At 39.4% G+C, this 21,918-nt stretch overlaps 1 protein-coding gene across 4 annotated transcripts in view; it reads right to left on the minus strand.

The window, feature by feature from the left end:
• The window catches only part of PTPDC1 (protein tyrosine phosphatase domain containing 1), a 79,699-nt gene that overhangs the window by 2,211 nt on the left and 55,570 nt on the right, over positions 1-21,918 (minus strand). The window contains exons 1-8 of one of the 4 annotated variants that reach the window (XM_057724875.1): positions 13,020-13,344; positions 12,383-12,554; positions 10,231-10,311; positions 9,881-9,999; positions 8,486-8,623; positions 5,511-6,769; positions 2,410-2,595; positions 341-451 (exon numbers count right to left, since the gene is read on the minus strand). In XM_057724875.1, the coding sequence (XP_057580858.1) occupies positions 341-451; positions 2,410-2,595; positions 5,511-6,769; positions 8,486-8,623; positions 9,881-9,999; positions 10,231-10,311; positions 12,383-12,554; positions 13,020-13,344 (2,391 nt within the window). Of the gene's footprint in view, positions 1-340; positions 452-2,409; positions 2,596-5,510; positions 6,770-8,485; positions 8,624-9,880; positions 10,000-10,230; positions 10,331-12,382; positions 12,555-13,019; positions 13,345-21,918 lie in introns of those variants that run through there. The other 3 variants (XM_057724872.1, XM_057724873.1, XM_057724874.1) reach the window with 3 other exon arrangements.

Consider the following 21,918-nt stretch of genomic DNA (forward strand, 5'->3'; position numbering starts at 1 on the left):
GTAGAGCTGGCTCAGTAAGAAAAGATTCTCTGAGTTCTACTAGGCACATGATTTAAAAATATTTTCTCAGCACTCCATTGTTTCTCTCTCTATGATAGTTCTTTGTTCCAAAGTTTTCCTTCAAAAAACCCCACAGTTCAGCCTTTCCTTATATTACTGTTAGGAAACATATTTTTTAGCCAAAAGTCTGCAACCACTTTCAAGAAATGTCAAACACATTTCCATTAAAGGGAAACATGGCCAAAAGTTTTATTTTAGAGAAGGCTGGTGACCTCTGGATTCTGATTTACAAAGATTATGCTGATCGTGGTCTGCAGGGAGGAGGGGGAGTGCAACCCACCTTAGTGAAAGCTTTAATGGCGCGGGCAAGAATGGCTTCCTCCACGTCTGCAGGAATCACCTGCAGGCTCACTATGCAATGCAGTACGCATAGGATAGTCTGTTGCTGGCCCTGTTTTTGCAGAAATCACAGTCAAATAAGTTGTTTGAAAAATACCTCAAGAAATAAACTCAAAACAACTGCTGAGCCAAGAACTGGTTTGCGACCAAGTATTCATTACCTCAAATACTAAACTATCTACCAAGGGCTCTACTAATGTTTACAGTTACGTGTTAATTTGACAAACTTTCAGGAGATAATATCAAAGCTGGATAGTTATTACACAAAGTATAGTTGAATCTGAAGATAAGTGCAATTTAAAATCAAATGCCTTCCATGCAGTGAACTGAAGACGATCCATTCTTGCTGTTTCTAGACACAATCATCTCAGTACGGCTAGCAGCTGCTGACATGTCACAGCAATACGTGGACTAGACGCTGGTACTAAGTGCTAAGTACCTTCATCATGTCTTGCCAGCTGCAGACACTACTGAGCAGGGACTGGCAGAAGAAGGAAGACAGCCACAGCCCTCCGGAGCATGCCATAACATAAGGGGGAAGGTCCCTAAAGAACGTGTCCCCAACTTAACTCCTGAGGGTTGTTTACTTTGGAGAAGCAAAGGAGAAACTCCATCACTGGAGCAATTCATATCCAATACATGTTGCCCCCTGAGAGCCACTGATTTCACTTCTGGAAATCTACTCTAAGGACATGATCTGAAACACAGAAAAACCTTCAAGCACAAATTATCATTACAGTGATGCTTATAAAAGTAAAAAACTCTAAATAATGTAAATGCCCTGTGTGTGAGGGCTGGAGTGAATGACGAGGAAACGGCACAATGTGACACAAAGTACATGACCTTTGTGCCTGAGTTTGACATGTGTGCATACTGTGGGCAGACTGCTTCACATTCCCTTTTCTGAAAAGAGGGGCCTCTACCTCTCTGAGCTATGGAGATGAACAAAGGTGAAAACAGAAATTACGACCTAGCAAGGGCCTGGACCACTGCCACCCAATGAAGATTAACTGTCTTCCCTATCCTCCCTCCTGTTTCATCTCTGTAATTTAAATGCTCAGAAAATAGCCTAAGAAAAGGACTCCAGATACAGGAAAAACCTTATCTTTAAAGATGTGCATCACACAACTGTGCGCAAGTGCCTGAGTGTGTCTCATGCATCTATATGAAGTAGCAGTAGTAGCAGTAGTAGTAGATTTGGAGGCAATGAGATGCTTACACCATAGCATAAGAGGTTACTCAAGGCTGATTACGAGATAACATTGTTTCCTAAAATAAAACAAAGCCTATTTATAAATGAAAATTTAATATCTCTACATGGTTAAAAATATTAAGTTATATAAAAGAATCTACAATGAAAAGTCTCTCTTGATTCCTAGGTTCACTTTAGATTCTTTAAAGGCAACCACCACTATCAGTTTCTTATTTTTCCTTCTATATTTTATACACACACAAATTATATACATAAATGTATATATGTGACATATACCCTTTTTAAAGAAATACAAATGAATGCATATTCCAACCTACCTCAGTTATTCACATTATATGCTCACAGTAAATAATAAGTAGAAACAAATACTTGAAAATGAAAAAGTGGTTAGTTATATCCCCATGTTAGAGCATTATCTACCCATTAAAGTTAACATTTATGAAAAACTTAAACATGGAAAAATAGCTATGTTATAATTTTGAGCAAAAATGAAGTATAAAGTTGTATGTGAAATAATTTTTACCAAGTTAACATATGCATTGGTAAGGCTGAAAAAAAAGACTTGAAAATGTTTAAAGTAGCTCTCCTGGGGTTATGGGTGTTTCCCCTTTTTATTTTTGTATTTTCTAAGTGTTTATACTGGGGATACATTTCTTCTCTTACCTTGGAAAAATTTACATTAGACCCTGATATGGGATTCTGTATTAATTCCCTTTTTTATAATGGGTTTTTTCAGTGTGTAAAACTTGTATTGAGAGCCTTAGTTAACTTCATCAACTGTTCAACAGCTACTTTACCTTCTCTAATAAAAACAGTGCTTCTGTGGCGTCCGCACATCTGTCAACCAACATGTTCACATCTTCTTTGGTTATCACAGGCTCCTTCAGCTGCTCCAACCAAGACCACATCAAACTGCACAGGATGAAAGGATCCCTTTCGCCACATATTCTTTCCCAAGCTCCATCTCGGGAATTTAGTTCTTTCTGAAAAGGAAGGAAAAAAGAAAGAAAGGAGGGAGGAGAGGAGAGGACAGATAGGAGAGGAGGGAGAGGAAGAGAGAGAGAGAGAGAGATAAAAGTAAGGGAGAGAGGAGAGGGAGGCAGGCACGGTTTGACATCTGATGATCCTTAGGCTGTCCAGGAGAGTAAAGTCTCAGGCTCTGTCTGGGGTGTGGATTGGGACCCCTCCCAGGGCCCCACTTTCAGGCAGTATCTTGGGCTAAGATGTTTAGTTTCTCTAAGCCTCAGTTTCCCTTTGTGAAGTTCATTCCCATCCCACAGGTGGGCTGACTAACTGAGAGGGCTGTTAAAGCTCCTGGTACAAAGAAGGGTTTAGTTAACTTCAGTTCTCTACTTTGTTCAGAAACCACAGAAACAGTTCAAGAAGAGGGAATCTTCCTTTTCAGCCTCCTTGGAACAAAACAAATATTTACTGCAAGGAAGTAGAATGGTAGATGAAAAAGTGTAAATGAAAAAGTGTAAAGTGTAAAAGTGCCAAAAAGTTAGTAAATGTGGTATACATATTTCTTCCAAATTCTTTTTTAGAATCCTATGCAGACTTTAACAAACAAGCCCTGCATTCTTAAATGTGGTAGGGTAAAATAACTAGGAAGCCCTGCTAATATTCCAAATGCCTGGAGATAATTTAAGATTTTAAAACTTTACCTCACAGAGAGCAGGGGAAAAGAGGTAAGAATTTTAATTTCTGACAGGGTTCAGATTTATGTTTTAATTAATAAATATATGTTTGCAATAGTAATTAGCAGAATAACTGCCACCATCCATACATTCACCTATCCAATATTTATAGAATACTTACAGTATGACAGGAACGATAATACAAGACTTAGCTCTGATTCTTATAGCAACCCAGCAAGGAGGTCCCTTCACAGATGAATGTACTGGGGGGCTCAGGAAAGATGAAGTAACTTGCCCAGGAGCCCAAAGTGAGAGAGCGCATTCCCAACCTAGGTCTGCTCTACTCCCGTCTGTGATGTTTTTCTCATGTTACCAGGGTCCTCCAGCACTGGGTTTCTCTTTAGTATGTCACATAATAAGCCAAAAATTTTAGTTGTGGATAGTCCTTCATATCTCATAGATCATGTATATAGCAGAGTAGCTTTTATTCAATTTTATGGTGGGCAGAAACGACGTGAGTCAAAGACCCTCTTAGTAAAAACACCATTACATCATTGTTGTTTTCTGATACCTTCCAATGGGGCTGGGAAAAACATCAGGGATGATGGAGAGTATTAAATACATGAACTGTATTCTAACTCTGTTGCATTTGGACCACTTGACCTCAAGCACATCACTTGACCTCTGTAACCCTTACTTTCCCCAACTGTGATACTTAATTCGTAAGGACTTAAAGATTAAAAAAGAATCTGTAAATAATATCATCTGTCTCAGAGGATTACTGTGAAAATCACATGAAATAAGAGATGTGAAAGGGCCTATATAAGGGCACAGGCAGCATTATGCTATTCAAATCACATTCATTTTACTTTTTCCAGAACTCAACTGATTTGTTTTATTACTGAAAGACCCATAATAAAATCTAGAAAGGAAAAAAAAGGCAAACCTATCCAAATGATATGGCAGTATCCACCTCTAGGAAATGCTTTCGTATTTCTTGTGTCTTCAAACAATCTGGCCCGTGTGGGGCTCACGCACGAAGGGGCGGTGAGCTGTCAGGCCCGAAGCCAGAGGCCCTACCGCTAGCTACTGTGGCTCACAGCGATGCAGGGGAGGCCTGCCCACTGAGAGGAAGGCTTGCTCAGTTTGGAGCAGGAAATAAAGAAAATACTTCATGCTGGAAGAAAGCAATACTTTTAACTATTCATTAAGCAAGACCCTACAATTCTGATGACGAAATCGTGTGTGGAAGTGCTTTCCTCCCACCACATAGCTGCAATCGAGGGCAAGGCTCCACACCTACTCTTCCTGCCTCTGCATCTGGAAGGTCTGGCCTCCTGGAAAGTGTACACACCTTGCTCGATTAATGGCAGGATATGGAAAAGTAGCTACACAAATAATTCATGGTAGGCTATGGGCTAACAAGCCAAAATTTCACTGAGCCAGGCCTCCCCATGTTAGCCCCACCATTTGGGCAATTTACCTGTTTCTGATACCTAAGTTTATAAGGCTTGCCTTTTCTCTAGACCAGCTGCTCATTTTGGGCAGAGAGCATGGCTAATTTAAGACTGTCTTCCTAGTGAAAGTACAACACAAAAAGGTGTTAAAATTTAAAATTTCACATTCTAAGTAAAAGCCAAGAAACAGACCCCAAGGACCCAATCTCAGATAAAACTACTGGCACAAAGGTGCTCTGTGGCCACTCCCATTTGCTTTCCGGAATCCAACACCTGCTTTATTGGGATGGACTGGGAAATGTGCAGGAGGGAATGCTGAGAAGACAGCATCCATCACCTATCCTTCTGGCTTTACTTGATACTTGGGTTAATGAGCTTTGGAAAAGAATTGTCTCTATTTCATTTATATCTCTGTCACTGGTTTTCAAAGTGTGGTTCCCTGCTAGGTTCCTACAGCTGTCTACTGTGGTCTGTTCATCTGTCCATCAGTCCTGCAAGCCCAGCAAGAAAGAAGGAAACTACTGACATCAATCAACATCACTGCCTTGCTCAGTCAAGCACCCTGCTGAGTGCTAAGCACTAAGTGCTTTCTTTCACAGAGATTGAAATGAATCTACAAAAGAGTCCTCTGTCTGTTGTTTCTATGACAGCAAGCTGGTATTAGAGCTGAGTAACTTGAAGTTCAAAAGTTACGTATTATACAAATGTCTTCAAATTCCTGTAACAAATGAATTTGGGAAAACATTGTTTTTGCTCTGATACAAATATTTCCCATTCATATATAATTAAATAAAATACAAATACCTGCCACATTTCTACTTTCTTTTTCACTTCCTCCTCTTCTGCAGTCTCATTTAAATTTGCCAGGGCTTTGGCTGCCAGTATTCTCCTTGCTTCAACACTCAACTCAGACTGTAAAGCCGTGTATGGAGCAACTTCAGACAGATATTTGCTGTCCCGGGTTTCAGGTCCAACCAGGAACTGTGCTTTGGGACTGGACCCATAGTCCACAGGGCGGTGGCAAGTCTCACCATCCTCTGCACAGGAGCTTGGGCCACAACCACCATGAGTTTCACACTCACACTGGGACACCTGCTGGTGAGAACAGTTTGGTTCCTTAGGTATATTTGCAAAGTTTGGTGTAACTGGCTCCCTAGGTTTGTATGAACCTGAAATACCTGAAGAGAAGGTTCTACTTCGCTGTACTTCCTTTGGAATGTTCGTCCTATGGAAAACTGATGACCCGTCATCTTTGAGTCCTTCCAGGCCTCCAAATTTAGTGTGATTCCAGAAAGAAAATGTATTGCAGACCAGCATTTCCTTACTTAAATCTAGCTGTGGAGACTGCGGGGAGTAACAATGGCTTATGTGCTTCTCCTGCCTGGGGTTACGGCAAAACACAGCCTGGGCAGGCACAGTCCACGGAGTCCTCCCTTGCTCCGGGAGTGACTCTGCTCTCTTTAAATCCGAGTCACTGTAGCTGAGCTGCCTCTTCAGACGAGTCAGAGGCTGAAGACACTCAACATTCCGCCTCTTCCAAAGAGGGTCAAACTCTTGCTCACTGGAAAGAATCACATCCCGATTCTCAAAATCTGCCACCACTGCACTGGGGGAGAAAGAGTCCGGTGCATCACTGTCATGTCTTAGTAATTCTTTATCCAGCTGCATTGTGACCATCTCAGAAACAGTCTTTTCAATTTCAGCACAGAGGCCAGGTACTTCTGCCACTTCTTCCGTCACCACTGGCCTGTTCTCAGCTAAGTCCAGCAACAATTTGCAAATGAGGTGGATAATTTTTGGTACGTGTTTCAGAAGTCGTGCCTCATATCCGTGAAGCAGATGCCGCTGACGAATGAGATACTGTGCTAAAGTGACAGCATGTGCTTTGGGGTCACAGCAAGAGAATATATTGCGAAGAGGAATCAGAAACTGAGTAAATTCCCTTACACATAGTAGCTGTCCTCGGGTTTGTATGGAATTAGGTCGCTTTGCCCGAACAAATATAATTGCTTGGTCAGCAGTCATTCTTGTTGCAAAAACTAAGTAACATGCTATTAAAACACCTAAACAGTGAAGAAGAGAAGATTGGTATGAGAAAAGCTTATATTTTTATTTACAATCTTTGATGATTTAAAATTTGAGTATGTGTTAGGAAACCATATACATACAGAAACATTTTGAGGACAATGATAACTTTTTAACTTTTTGTGCAGGTGTTCATCTACTTATTCTATCTGTCTGGCAACCCTTCCCTTGACTGAGAACCCCTGGTCACCTCTGTATCCCAGGGCAAGCACAGGAACTGTCACAGGGAAGTTGAGTAGGTGTGGAGTTAGGGGGGATGACTGAGTGTGGAGGGTGATGACTAGATGAACTGATGACCTGGCCCCTTTACCCTCATTAATGCCTGGCTCCAACATGGAAGAAAGCCAATCCTGCTTTCCACTCCGAACAGCTCTGAAAAACTTCTATCCAATCAGTCTACACTCCACTTGGCACTTCCCACCCCTGCCATCTTTGACATCAATTGGTGGCACATTCCAGATTGGCATTTTTCCTACTTGGGTATTTTTATCTTTGGCGATTATTCACATTCATAGTCTATTTTTTTTCCTGATGATTCTTCTTTAAGGCTAAACTAATGCCTAAACTAATATGTATTCTCTAGACTGCAACTGTTTTTCTATAAGGACTTCATATTAAGGAAAACAGCCTTAGCAGTATAAACATTATGTATTCTTGTTAACTAATACTAAATTAAAATGAACAAAAAGCTGATAATCAATTAATTGAAATATAATAGTTAATTAACATCAAGTAAAAGGCAAATCAAAAGACATCTGTGTGATTCATCAAGTTTGTGCATCTCATTACACATGAAAATTAGAACCTTTGAAAAATGCATGTTTTCCTAGCACACAGTAAGGTCCAACATATCTTTCTCAGCAGGACATGGCAGTTCTTTAGGATAAGTATGAAATACCTGCAGAGCTATCACGTGGAATCCCTAGAACAGCGAGATTTTGGCTCAACCACTAGAGCTGACATTCAGGAGCAGAACTGAGTCTCTAACCTAACAATGGCCCCAGCAGGTGGAAGATTGAGTGGTAGGTATATGGGTACACTGTGGATAGCCGAGCCCAGGAGTCTGGCTGGATTAGATGACAATGAAGATTCCAACTCTTCTCATGCCCCAGTATCAGCACTGCACTGATATGCTGCTGCATTTTAAAGTAAAATCATTGATTTTTATATAGAATTCTAGGACAGATAAGACTCTCCTTTACAAACAAAATCCTTACAGCCATGGATTTAAACCATGGCCCTGCCACTTACTTGATGTAGCAAATTAACCTCATTCAAAACTTACACTGTTGTTAAAGATGTAAAAAAATAGTAGGTGAAACAATGCTTGCTATTTTCATTATTATTTTGGTTAAGGAAAATTACATTTTAAAAAGACATTGTGTATTAAAAACAAAGTGTTGATTTTCTTCCTTTGAAGGAGAAAATCAGAAAGGTCATTTAGCTAGCTATGGAAATCCACTTATTTATTACTCAATATTATAAGCTTTTAGCACTAAATCATTCAAAAATACTCTCATGAATATATGGATACTGAAACTATCTAAGATATTTCAAGTATCTTTTATTGACTTGTTCCATTTGACTCCAAAACTTTCATAGGAATCTGAAAACTATTCTCTAGAATTAGGAAATATTAATCCTTATGTGTTTAAACACACAGAAAGACAATAAAACCACCTTCTGGAATTTACCTGTTCGACCAAGCCCTGCATGACAATGGATAGCTACTTTTCCTTCTTGTAAGGCAAATGTCATCACCTTCACCATATCTAAGATAGTGGTAAGGGATGCTACACCATAATCCTTCCATCCAAAATTGTAGAAATAAACTGGATAATGAGAAAGAGAACAAGAGAAAAATCAACATACAGGAAAAATACTTGCAAGGACATTTGAAAAAAGTGAGTGAATTAATGAAAAGTATAAAGCTGTAAGGCATGCAGATCTCACTGGATGTGTAAACCTAAAATAACAGGCTTTTTACATTTCCAAAAAATTTATTGTTAACATTTCTTAAAAAGCACATTCTATATTACTTAACACATTTCCTGCTGAAACTCAGTCAGAAAGAATTAAGGAAAAGCAGGATTGCAAATTAAAGTCAATGATCTCTGCCAAAATTACTCAACCGTGGAGGGAAAGCGTGCAACCTTGCTAAGCATGGAAACATGTCTAATTGACTGATAAATGGCATAAGGTGGTACATACAGATTTTCTAACTAGTGGGATACAAAAGCTAACATAGGGGTTTCCCTGGTGGCGCAGTGGTTAAGAATCCGCCTGCCAATGCAGAGAACACAGGTTCAATCCCTGGGCCGGGAAGATCCCACATGCCTCGGAGCAACATGTGTGCCACTACTGAGCCTGCGCTCTAGAGCCTGCAAATCACAACTACTGAGCCCACATGCTGCAAGTCCTGAAGCCCATGTGCCTAGAGCCAGTGCTCTGCAACAAGGAAAGCCACTGCAATGAGAAACCCACACACGGCAACGAAGACCCAATGCAGCCAAAAAAAAAAATAATAATAATAAAATAAAATAAATCTTAAAAAAAAAAAGCTAACATAAACTTCTTAAAAACAAGTTGTAGACTGTCACATACAGAATCCCTGCATCCTACGCAGGGGCAGAGCTATGCAGTAGGTAAAAGCATGAGTGAGTCCTGGGTTCCAATCCTGCTGCCATGTTTAAGCTGTGTGATCTTGGGCAAGTAAGAACTTCCTTAGCCTGTGTGACCTCATGTGTGAAGCAGAACAACAACTATATTACACGACTGTTTTAAGGATTAAATGAGATGACAGGTCTGGCATACTGTTTGTGTTAATTATGCAGGCATTATTTCTACAAGGTCTCCTCTCAAGATCTCTCTCACAGGAAAAAAGAAATCCTATACTTTCAACAGCAATACCAAAGAAGAATCACAGCATTATTTAAAGTCAAAGTTAGCTCATCTTCACTTTTTAGAAGCTCTACTACTATGCAGTAACTGTTTATTTCCATCACCTTTTTAACCTAAGAGCTGAGCAGACAAAAAATCTCTGAGTTTTGTTCTTGGTAACTCATGGAGGGGAGGGTGGAAGTACTTACTGCCAGCCTCCATGAAAGCCTCAGGAAGGTATGTGAAGCCACTTTCCTGTTCCAGAGGGTTCCCGCAGCTGGCATGCTCACCAGGTCGCTGTAGGTTGATGATACTTTTTATACCATGGCTTAAAGGAAAAAGAAAAAAAATTTAGTCATATTGGGGGTAGTGTTAAAACAATTAACCCTTCTTGGCATCAATAAACATTATTAACTACTTTCAAAACCTTAATTATCTTAAAATAAGTTCTTCACACTCCTATTGGTAAAATGAAGGTACTTTTCCATTTGAAGTCAAAAGCAATGGAAGAGAAAACACAAGCTGGCTTATTAAAGTCTGTAAAACATGCAACGTTTACCTTCGGAACTGCTCGATGATGCAGTACTTCTCGAGGAGCTCAGTGGATGGGCGTGCCATGGCCAGGATATTATCAGTGACCCTGCAGATGGGAGGAGGGACTGGTGATACGCACAAAACTGAGAAGTCAAGACTTCAAGCCCTTACCTCTTCTATGATTTTAACAACGTCATAAGGTAAGAATCTCCTTATACAAATCTGGCTTCAGTTCCATATTGTGATTAGGGCTTTAAGAAACCCTAGCTTCATAAATCCCTGGAAAAAATTCTAGGATGTAAAGCATTTATGAAATCCAGCAAAGTATTTTCAAGGACTTTCATGAGATTCTAGTGGACGTGATGGAGTGATGGAGAAACCTCAGCTGGCAACAAAGAGCATCTTGGATTAGTTAAATGAGGAGGGCCAGCTGGGAGGCATTTTTAGTTACTTAGTTATCTGTACCTCAGTTACCTAACATGTTGAGTGGGGATAATAACGCCTGCCTCACAGGGTTGGTGTGAGAATTCAATATGATATGAATGTAAAGTCTTTAGCACAAATCCTGGGATGTGGTTATGAACAAATGCTGAGTTATTGTAATTTAGCAAAAGAATATGGCTTTGGAGTCAGACAGGCCTGATTTCAAATGCTGGCTTTTCTACTTTCTAGCTATGTAGCAAATTACTTAGTCTCTCTAGACTTCAATTCCTTCATCAATAAAATGACATTAACAATGCCTACTTAAAGAGTTTTATGAAGATAATAATTTGAAAGTGTCTAGCACTGTGCCTGGCGTGTAACCAAATGGATGTTTACTGAGTGTACAAATGGACAGAGACCCAGTAAATGGCTGTCACTCTCACTAGGGCTCTGGCTTCACTCTTCTGATCGAATTTCTCACCAGTGGCCTGGTGAAAGATACATAAGGTAGACTACTGCAAGCTGTGGGTCACAAGAATCTGAGAGGATTAACAGAGACATTAGATGAGCAGGTCAGGGTTCAGAAAGACATCATCCCTTGAGTCTGGGGAACATCCAAAACTTAAAAGGGACCCCCCCAAAGGTTTGGGACCCCCAAAATTTAATCGCACTTAGTATAAGATTAGGAGAGATGTAACATGAAAGCAGCAAAGGTGACAAAAGTTCAGATAGCTTAGTCAATAATAAACCCAAAATATTAATGTGACCTTGAGCTGCATTATTAGAAGTTTGCTTGTCTGACCACACCTCAGGAATAGTGTTTGCTTTTTGACAACATTCTTTAAGAAAGATAGTGATAAACTAGAATGTGACCTGTGGAGAACAACAGTGACAGTGGACCCCAGGCTATACTACTACACACGTACCCAGCAAATCTAATATGAAAAAGTACAGGGTTGTCAGTTAGTAAGATGGTTGACAAATATTTAATTTGCAATGGATTCTTGTTCTATAAAATAATTCACCAGCAGAGTTCTTTAAACAGGGAATTCCTCTTAGTACATTCCAAATGTGATTTGGTTTTGAATATCATAATTTTTCAGACATAGCACTATATCAAAAAAGATATACTTGACAGTTTACTATTAATAATAAAAGCAGTATGACTCAATAATGAATGAATTACACTTACATACCATAAACAAGGTAAGCATCTTATATCATTTACTGAACTGACAACCTGTACCACCTTCTACTGAGGCAGACTGCAAGTGTATGTATTTGTTTGAAAATATATCCTTTTATACAGAATACAGGAACAAAATAAAAATGAGGCTAAAGCTTACCTGTGTGAAACTGAAAAACTATCTATGTACCTCATACTTCCTCAAATTTATAGTTGAACATTTTAATTATTTCTAGCAATTTCTGAAATTTAAGAGCTATCTAGTTACCATTTCTTTAAGATATTTTACATATAGCATTCCACTTAATTAAAAAAAAACCCTATAGGCTGTTTTATTATTTCCATTTTACAGATGAGGAAACTGTGGTTCAGAGTGCCTGTATGAGTAGGCCAGGATCACACAGCTTGTCAACCAGCAAAGACAGGGATAGAGGCGAGGTCCTCTGACTTCAAAACCCCATATTCCTTCTTCTACAGCCCACTGCTTCCTGGCCATCACCTACACATCCATTCCCTTTTCCTACTTAGCAGTAGGTGGGACCTACCAAAGACAGACAGAATCACTCACCAGGACGAGTAGACCCCCTTAATAGCTTGCTCCTGTTCACTCCATCGGGCTGCATTTTCATACTTGCAAGCTTTGCCACCACATGCCATGGAACAGGCCATATGTCCAGGAATGACATGCCGTAAACGCTCTCCAACTTTTGTATACTTTGCTGTTGGACGTCTTGAATTTCCTAGAACATACAAAGAAGGAAAGATTCAAAATCCTACTCTCCAAACGGAATAGTAACATGGGAAATAGCTTCCATTTTCTCTGAGGATTGTAGATGACAAGCTGGTGCTAAAGCCCCTTCATTTTGTCAGGAATAAAACTGTTTCCCTTTCATATAAGTGCACCATCCTTTACTATAGAAAAGGCTTTGCACACAATAATCTCCACATGTCATACTTGTAATGAAAAGGAAGAAACTGTAAAAGCAAATCTTCTATAAGGGAATGAGTTTTGTGCAAAAACTATATTTTAAATGAAAAAACATAAAACATTCAATCATTTTTATCTCTTATACATGTCTACTGAATCTCTTAGCATAACAGACAAAAGTATAACGCAGAATTGTCAAAATTTTAAAAAGTATCTTCACAGTCCTTATATTTAAACTCAAAAGTGTGGCAATCTTTAAGAAGAAAAGGAGCTTTACTTTTTCCCTCAGGACAAGCTGGGTTTCTCTCAGCATAGCTGACGGAGGACACGGCCACCATCACCTGGAGAGAGGATGAGGAGAGCATCTTGGCAGCAGAGTTGCGCCGCCCCTGCTGTACTCGCAGGATGGGGTCGGCAGCAGAGTGCCGTCGGCCCTGGAGAAAGGAGCTGAGGAATGGCACAGCAGAGAGCCTCCGGGGTGGATCCTGCATGCCGCTGGGCTTCCAGGAGGGAAGAGCTGGAGGCGAGATGTCAGCGCCAGCCTGCTCCATGATGAAGTTACACTGAGACACGAGCATCACCATGCGTGATCTAACCGCCATTCAGGATAGGCTGACTTGTTTCCATAGTGACAAACAAAGAAACTACTGATTCCCACTCAGATCTGTACAAGCAAAATCCCACATGAATGGATTGTGTTTTGAACAGATTGTTCAAATATAAGGAAGAATAACATGTATTTTAAATAGATTATACCTAAAATGTGACTTTTCTTAAACATATTTAAAAGCTCTGACTGCTCAAAGAACTACATCTAAAATACTGTAATGAATTTAGAAAAATGTCTTTATGATGCAAACACATATTAAAAGTATTTAAATTTTGTTATTCCTTTCATATCTATTCTCTGAACATTTTGAAAAATGTTCTCTTTCTACTCCTCTCTGGAACAGGGCAGATTAAAAAGTTAATTGTAATGAAGTGGGATATACTAGATACCTCTAACATTATTAAGACACCATTTAATTTTTCAAAACAACAAAAAAAAATCCCTTTTTAAATAGAACTATTAAAGAAATGCTCAGAACAAATAAAGATATCTGTAGGGCTGATATATTAACCAAAAGACATTTATTTTCATATTTTTACTTTTAGAATGTGAAAACCCAATTCTTGGTTATTCCATAGTTACCACAGTGGTCATAACTATAGCCCTCAAAAACTCAAAGACACAATTCTGTGCGTTTTGTTGCTGACTATGGGGAAAAGAGAAGCCTCAATAATGTCTTGGCAGAGGCATAGGAATAAAATTCACTAAGTATCACATTTTTTAAAGGAACTGGGTGAGGGGGAGGTTGCAACTTGAGGATTAAGGATATAAAGAACAGAGAAACTATAACAACAACCAATTGTCCGCCTCCTCTCTTGTTAATGTCAAGCTACACACCCTAACCCCACCCCCATGTCTCTCTCTGTCTCTCCAAATGGTATTTCAGCCATATGCAGAGGAAACCACCTACTGTCATAGACAGGGTTCTTCTTTGTTTTGTTCTATTGTAACAATTAATAATGCTTTAAAGCACGCTCCTTCTAAAACACACCCCCCATCTCCCCAACTGGATGTACTTTGTCAAATAAGACAGGGCAGCTCAATTTGGTGCCCAAATTCCTACCAGTGTAGCATCCTGCCCGTTATTTTTATAGACAGCAATGGAAAAGAATTTTTTAATGTACCCAATCCAGAGAGCATAACTTCCACATAGTTTTACAGAAAAGGAAAGAGTAGAAGATGCAATGTGGAAGGCAAGTTGGAACCTGATGGTGAGAGGCCCTAAATGCTCAAACTAAGGGATTCGAGTCTGCTATCTGGGGAATAGGGAGTCTGACTTAAGTTTCTTAGTGTTCACACTCCCTGCAAAGACAGGGTTGCGAGCCAAGGACTGGGGGCCTGCTGGAACAGTGACTGTGTGAATGGAGCTAAGCATGGGAACAAGACAGTACGGGGCGGACACTGCACTGGGTGCCGAGACTTCAAGCCTAAGTAAGCAGCAGCAAGATACTGAAGCCGGTAAACATGGGAGTCCATGAGAACGCGCGAGAGAAAACCTGGCAGGCAAGCTCCATCTGAGATGAAAGGCATGTGAGGCAGCAACTAGGAGGTCTCAATCAGCGAGTAGGAAATGCCTGATCTGTGCAGCTTTAAGGACATCCACAGAGGACAGTCCAAGTGACTGCTCTCAACAGTTCTGAAAATGAGAATTAATTTGATGAGGATAGGACTTGTCTGGACCAAGCTAAGGAAGGAATGGTTTATGTATTAAAATGCAATGTCTCACAGATGTGTGAAACAGAAAGTGTGAGTATATGTAACTAAATCAACCCACAAAATGAATAAAATAACTATTTTCAAAAAGAATACAAAAAGAGAGACTAATTTGGTCCAAGTTCTAATATCTTCTGTTCCATGAATTAGAAGATAATCCCTTTAAAGTCATGGCATAATTGTTTTTTGGCAACATTCTGTGAACAAAAACATGGTTACATGGGGATGTGGATCTCTGAGGTCAAGGAGGTTGGCACGACAGCCTAAAAATCAATTAAAAAATTTAAATTGGTATGAATTATAGATCTCTAATGATGAATCGTTCAGACTTTTAGAAATAACATTTTAATATTTATTTAAATTACTAATAGGAAAAAAATGAAGCCTTATCTTTAGAAAAAGGAGCAACAAGACTATTTTAATTTCCATTTCATGTTTTACATAAGATAGAAGCATTTTAGAGTAAGAGTAATTTTATGAAGGGCCATGCTTTCAATAGACAACTAAAAGATAAAGAACCTTTTTTTTTCTGGCAGCTACAGAGAAAGTCTGTAGAACCTCATTATTATAAGCTACATTCACCCCTCTGCTCTCCTTTCCTCCACAGTTACAACTTGGCGCCACAAGAAACAACACTACTGCTGTTTCTCCACTTATCTGCTAACACCTGACCTATATTTTCCTTCTCTGACAAAGTGTTTTCTAAATACATAAGAAGAAATGTCAGTTTTCTATATTCTATGAATATAAAATCATAGGGGACCCTGCCTCATTACTGTTCTTACCCTCCTTCTTTCAAATATGCTGTCTCTAAGAAAAAAAATCAGGCTCCAAGAAACAGTAGGAAAATAATACTGAAGATAATCCCCTATACTCCCCTCTAAGCTGCTATACCATCAATGCATAAAAGACCCATCTCAAAGCATAAAGAATATGGGTGCTGCACTCCAAACACAACACCTTTGTGGCCAACGGCCTGCTTGTAGGTAGGCAATCAGACCTCCCCAAATTTAGAATAATATTTAAGGAACCAAATGAGATACTGGACACTGCAAATGTGAAATTAAGCGCAGTAAACAACAAAGAAACCTACCTACCTAAAGGCACTTACGAGCCCTTGGCCTTTTCCTCTTTAATTTCTACACGTGGGTGGTTAAAGCACTAAAGAGTCTAAGGAGACGTGGAGCCTCAAGAACTGGTAATTCCCTTTTATTCTCAAGAAAGGGCTAATAACTTCCTATGGTGGGAATGTAAGTTGGTACAGCCACTATGGAAAACAATTTGGAGCTTTCTTAAAAAACTGCAAATAGAACTACCATATGATCCAGTAATCCCACTACTGGGCATACACCCAAAGAAAACCATAATCCCAAAAGAAACATGTACCATAATGTTTATTGCAGCACTATTTACAATAGCCAGGACATGGAAGCAACCGAAATGCCCATCAACAAATGAATGGATAAAGAAGATGTGGCATATGTATACAATGGAATATTACTCAGCTATAAAAAGGGATGAGGTGGAGCTATATGTCATGAGGTGGATAGACCTAGAGTCTGTCATACAGAGTGAAGTAAGTCAGAAAGAGAAAGACAAATATTGTATGCTAACTCACATATACGGAATCTAAAAATGGTACTGATGAACTCAGTAACAAGACAAGAAAAAGGACGCAGGTGCAGAGAATGGACTGGAGAAGTCGACGTTTGAGGGGGCGGGGGTTGAAGGGGAAGCTGAGACAAAGCAAGAGAGTAGCACAGACATATATATACTACCAACTGTAAAAGAGATAGCCACTGGGAAGTTGTATAACAAAGGGAGTTCAACTCGAGGATGGAAGATGCCTTAGAGGACTGGGACGGGGATGGTGCGGGGGACGCGAGGGAGGGTGGGGGGGAGTCGATGGAGGGAGGGAATACAGGGATATGTGTATAAAAACAGATGATTGAACTTGGTGTACCCCTGCAAAAAAATAATAAATAAATAAATAAAATTCAAAAAAAAAAAAAAAACAAAAAAAAACCTCATGCAACAACTGGCCCAAGAATGCAGTGGGAGATGGAGGTCCATCTAGTCTCAGTCCTAAGTCAATACAGGAGTCATTTCCAGGAACTGGACTAGAACACTGACTTTCCAGCTTCTTGTTTTCCACTTTTTGTGACAGGAGGCTCACTTCTCACAAGGCAACTAACTATTCAACTGTTTGACAGCTCAAGATGTGTTCTAATGTTGAGTAAAAATCCATTTCTCTGTAAACACTGGTTCTGGTTCTTTCCTCTAAAAATTAAAAACAAAGCATCTCTTTGACTTGCAAGGTTTTCAAATATCTGAAGACAGAACTTTTCCAAGACTTCCCTTATTGGGGTCAAATCTTAATTTTTCAAACATTCCTAGTACGTGTCATTGTTTCTAGATCCTTCACTATAATTTTCCTCTTCAGAGAGCCCTCCTTTTCCCCTTTACAGCTAAACTTCTAAAAAAAGTTGATTTCATTTGCCATTCCCATTTGTCACCTGTCTCATCCTCAATCTATTCAATTCTGGTCTCTGTCTCCACTGAAAATTGATCTTGCCAAAGTCTCTGATGCCTTTTTATAGTTTTTGTCTTCTTTTGACTGCTTAGCATATTTAACAGTTGAACAATTTAAGTTTAATTTTAAAAAAGTTTTGGAGAGGATTTTATATTTTGAAGCAGTCTCAAAGTTACAGAAAAGTTATAAGTATAATACAAAGAATATTGTTTCTGGAACCATTTGAGAATAAGCTGCAGACACGCTGTCCCATTACTCTAAGTAACTTAGTAAATTTCCCATAAACAAAGACATTCTCTAAAATTCCCCCAAATTAGAATATTATCTTCCCTGGTGGCACAGTGGTTAAGAATCTGCCTGCCAATGCAGGGGTCTCAGGTTCGATCCCTGGGCCAGGAAGATCCCATATGATGTAGAGCAACTAAGCCCATGTACCACAACTACTGAGCCCATGTGCTGCAACTACTGAAGCCCGTGAACCTAAAGCCTGTGCTCCTCAACAAGAGAAGCCACCGCAATGAGAAGTCTGCACACTGCAACGAAGAGTAGCCCCCACTTGCTGCAACTAGAGAAAGCCTGCATGCACCAACGAAGGTGCAATGAAGACCCAATGCAGCCAATAAACAAATTAATTAAAAAAAAAGAGAATTATGATTGATAAATTATTAGCTGCCCACTATTCTTCAGACCTCACTCAAGCTTCACTTTTTATTTCAATGTTCCTTATGGCAAAATTGTACTATACAATGTTCAGAATCACACATGGTATTTCAGTTGTCTTCTCATTTATTTCACTTTAGAACTAGTTCCTCAGTCTCTCTTTGATACTGATGCCTTTGACTTTGAAGAGTATAGGTCAGTTATTCTGTAGAACATCTCTTAATTTGGGTGTGATTACTTCCTCATAATTAGATCCAATAAGTCCTGGTATTTACTGGTAAAGAACGATAATTTAGAAACCAAGTCCAGATGCTAGGTGTGCTCACTACTGTTAACAGTGTTGTTGCTAGCAGGCCCTCTCAGTGGACAGAGCTAAAGAATATGTGCACTATACACACACACACATCACACATTTATACCAATATTTATATACATATGCATACATGTCGAAAACCGAGAGTTCACCCTGATATTACCAATTCCAATTCAACAACACAGGTTTCCTCCTAATATTCCCCTTTCCATAGCTATAACTCCCTTCTCTGATGGTGAGAACCCTGCTATTATTCTTTACTTATCTGACTAGTCCCCCTCTATGTGCCCAATCTCCCCTCACTGTGGCTGGCCCCCTTCACCTAAGTGGATGCCTCCTGTCCCTCAAATGAACTCTAAGATCCTGAGCTAGGCTGCTGTTGCCACCCACCTGTGTGGATGCCTCTTCACTCTGCCTGTGTTCTGATACACTGTGAGGGGTCACTCTGCCATGAGGAAGCCTTCTGACCTCACTTGAGCTCTGATACCTAGAGTGTTCTAACACTCAGGAATCAGAGCAGCCTCCCACATATCATCCTGCTCAGGAGTCCTGACTGCCCCCCATACAGATCTGCCTTTTCCCTGCTTGGCTGCTAGTGCTGCAGCCTTACCCACCCTCTGGTGTCGATGCCTATTTTTTATGGTCCCACCCAGTGGCTTCTGGACTGTTCAATTCAGGAAGGGAAGGAAAAAGAAGAGGAAGAGAAAGCTCCTTCCTTTTTTCCTTTGTTCATGGTGGCAAAATACATATAACATAAAATTTACCATTTTAACCATTTTTAAGTGTACAGTGCAGTAGCATTACATACATTCACAATGTTGTGCAACCATCACTCCATCCACCTCCAGAATTTTTTCATTTTCCTAAACTGAAACTGTATAATTCTGAAACACGAAGTCCCCATTTCTCTCTTGCCCTAGTGCCTGGCAACCACCATTGTACTTTCTGTCTCTATGAACCTGACTATTCTAGGCACGTCATGTAAGTGAAACTATATAATTATTTTTCTTTTTGTGGCTGGCTTATTTCACTTAGCATGATGTCTTCAAAGTTCATCCATGTTGTAGCACGTGCAGAATTTCCTTCCTTTCTAAGGCTGAGTGACATCCCTTTCTATGTACATGCCATATTTTATACCATTCATCTATTCATGGACATTCAGGTTGTTTCCAATTTTTGGTTACTGTAAACGCTGCTATAAATATGGGTGTACACATATCTGCTCAAGTCCCTGCTTTCAATTCTTTTGGTATATACCCAGAAGTGAAATTGCTGGGTCACACGGTAATTCTATTTTTAATTTTTTGAGGAACCACCATACTGTTTTCAATCGTGGCTACACCATTTATACCACCAGTACTATACTAGGGTTCCAATTTCTCAATATTATTGACAACACTCGTTATTTCTGTGTTTTTGATAACCATCCTAATGGATATGCAGTTATATGCCACTGTGGTTTTCATTTGCATTTTCCTAATAGTTCATAATACTGAGCATCTTTTCATGCTTATTGGACATCTGTGTATCTTTTTGTGAGAACAGTCTATTCAAATGCTTTGTTTTTGAATAGGGTTGTTTGTTTGTCATCGCTGAGGTTAGGAGTTCTGTATAATCCTGGATATTAGTCCCTTATTAGACATATGATTTGCAAATAGTTTCTCCCATTCTGTAGGATGACTCTTCATTCTGTTGATAGTGCCTTTTGATGAACAAAAAAAATTTTTTTTTATAAATTTATTTATTTATTGGCTGCATTGGGTTTTTGTTGCTGCGCACGGGCTTTCTCTAGTTGCAGTGAGTGGGGACTGCTCTTCATTGTGGTGTGCGGGCTTCTCAATGCAGTGGCTTCTCTTGTTGCAGAGCACTGGCTCTATGTGCGCTGGCTTCAGTAGTTGTGGCACATGGGGTCAACAGTTGTGGCTCTCAGGCTCTAGAGCACAGGCTCAGTACTTGTGGCACACGGGCTTAGTTACTCCGCAGCATGTGGGATCTTCCCAGACCAGGGATTGAACCTGTGTCCTCTGTGTTGGCAGGCGGATTCTTAACCACTGTGCCACAATGATTGATTTGTATACACTGAACCATCCTTGTGGCCCTGGAATGAATCTAACTTGATCATGGTGTATGATCCTTTTTATGTGTTGTTGGATTTGGTTTGCTAATATTTTGTTGAGGATTTTTGCATTTATATTCATCAATGATATTGGCCTGTAATTTTCTTTTTTCGTAGTATCTTGCTCTGGTTTTGGTATCAGAGTGATAGTGGCATCACAGAATGACTCTGGGATTGTTCTCTCCTCTTTAGTCATTTTGAAGAGTTTGAGAACAGGAATAAGTTGTTCTTTGTATGTCTGGTAGAATCCCCCAGTGAAGCCAGTTGGTCCCTGACTTTTGTTTGCAGGGAGGTTTTGATTTCTGTTTTTTTTCTCCCCCCCTACAGATTCTATTTCACTGTTGGTGATTGGTCTGTTAACTCAGTTTTGGTGGGCTGTATGTTTCTAGAAACTTGTTTATTTCTTCTAGGTTGTCTAATTTGTTGGCATATAACTGTTCACAGTACTCTCAAGATTTTTTGTATTTCTGCAGTATCGATTGTTATTTCTCCTCTTTCATTTCTTATTTTGCTTATTTGGGTCCTCTCTTTTTCTTGGTAAGCATGGCCAGAGGCTTGTCAATATTGTTTATTCTTCAAAAAACCAGCACTTGGTTTTATTGGCTTTTTCTACTACTTTTTATTCTAGTTTATTTATTTCCTAATATTTATTATTTCCTTCTTTCTCCTGATGTTAGGTTTTGTTTGTTCTTCTTTTTCTAATTTTTTAGGTGGTAGGTTAGCTTGTTTGAGATTTTTCTTATTTTTTTGAGGAAGGCCTGTAATGCTGTGAATTTCCCTCTTAGGACTGTTTCTGCTGTATCCCATAGAATTTAAAAAAATTTTTTATTAGACTATAGTTGATTTACAATGTTGTGTTAGTTTCTGCTGTATAGCAAAGTGTATCAGTTATACATATATCCACTCTTTTTTTAGATTCTTTTCCCATATAAGTCATTACAGATGATTGAGTTCACTGTGCTATACAGTAGGTCCTTATTAGTTATCTATTTTATATATAGTAGTGTGTATATGTCAATCCCAGTCTCCCAATTTATCCCTCCCTCCCCCCCCCCACCATTTTCCCTCCGGTAACCATCAGTTTGTTTTCTACATCTGTGACTCTATTTCTGCTTTGTAAGTAAGTTCATTTGCACCTTTTTTTTTTCAGATTTCACATATAAGCAATATATGATATTTATCTTTTACTTCACTCAGTATGACAACCTCTAGGTCTATCCATGTTGCTACA

The sequence above is a fragment of the Hippopotamus amphibius genome, chromosome 2 (assembly GCF_030028045.1).
Source record: "Hippopotamus amphibius kiboko isolate mHipAmp2 chromosome 2, mHipAmp2.hap2, whole genome shotgun sequence".
Taxonomy (NCBI): Eukaryota; Metazoa; Chordata; class Mammalia; order Artiodactyla; family Hippopotamidae; genus Hippopotamus; species Hippopotamus amphibius.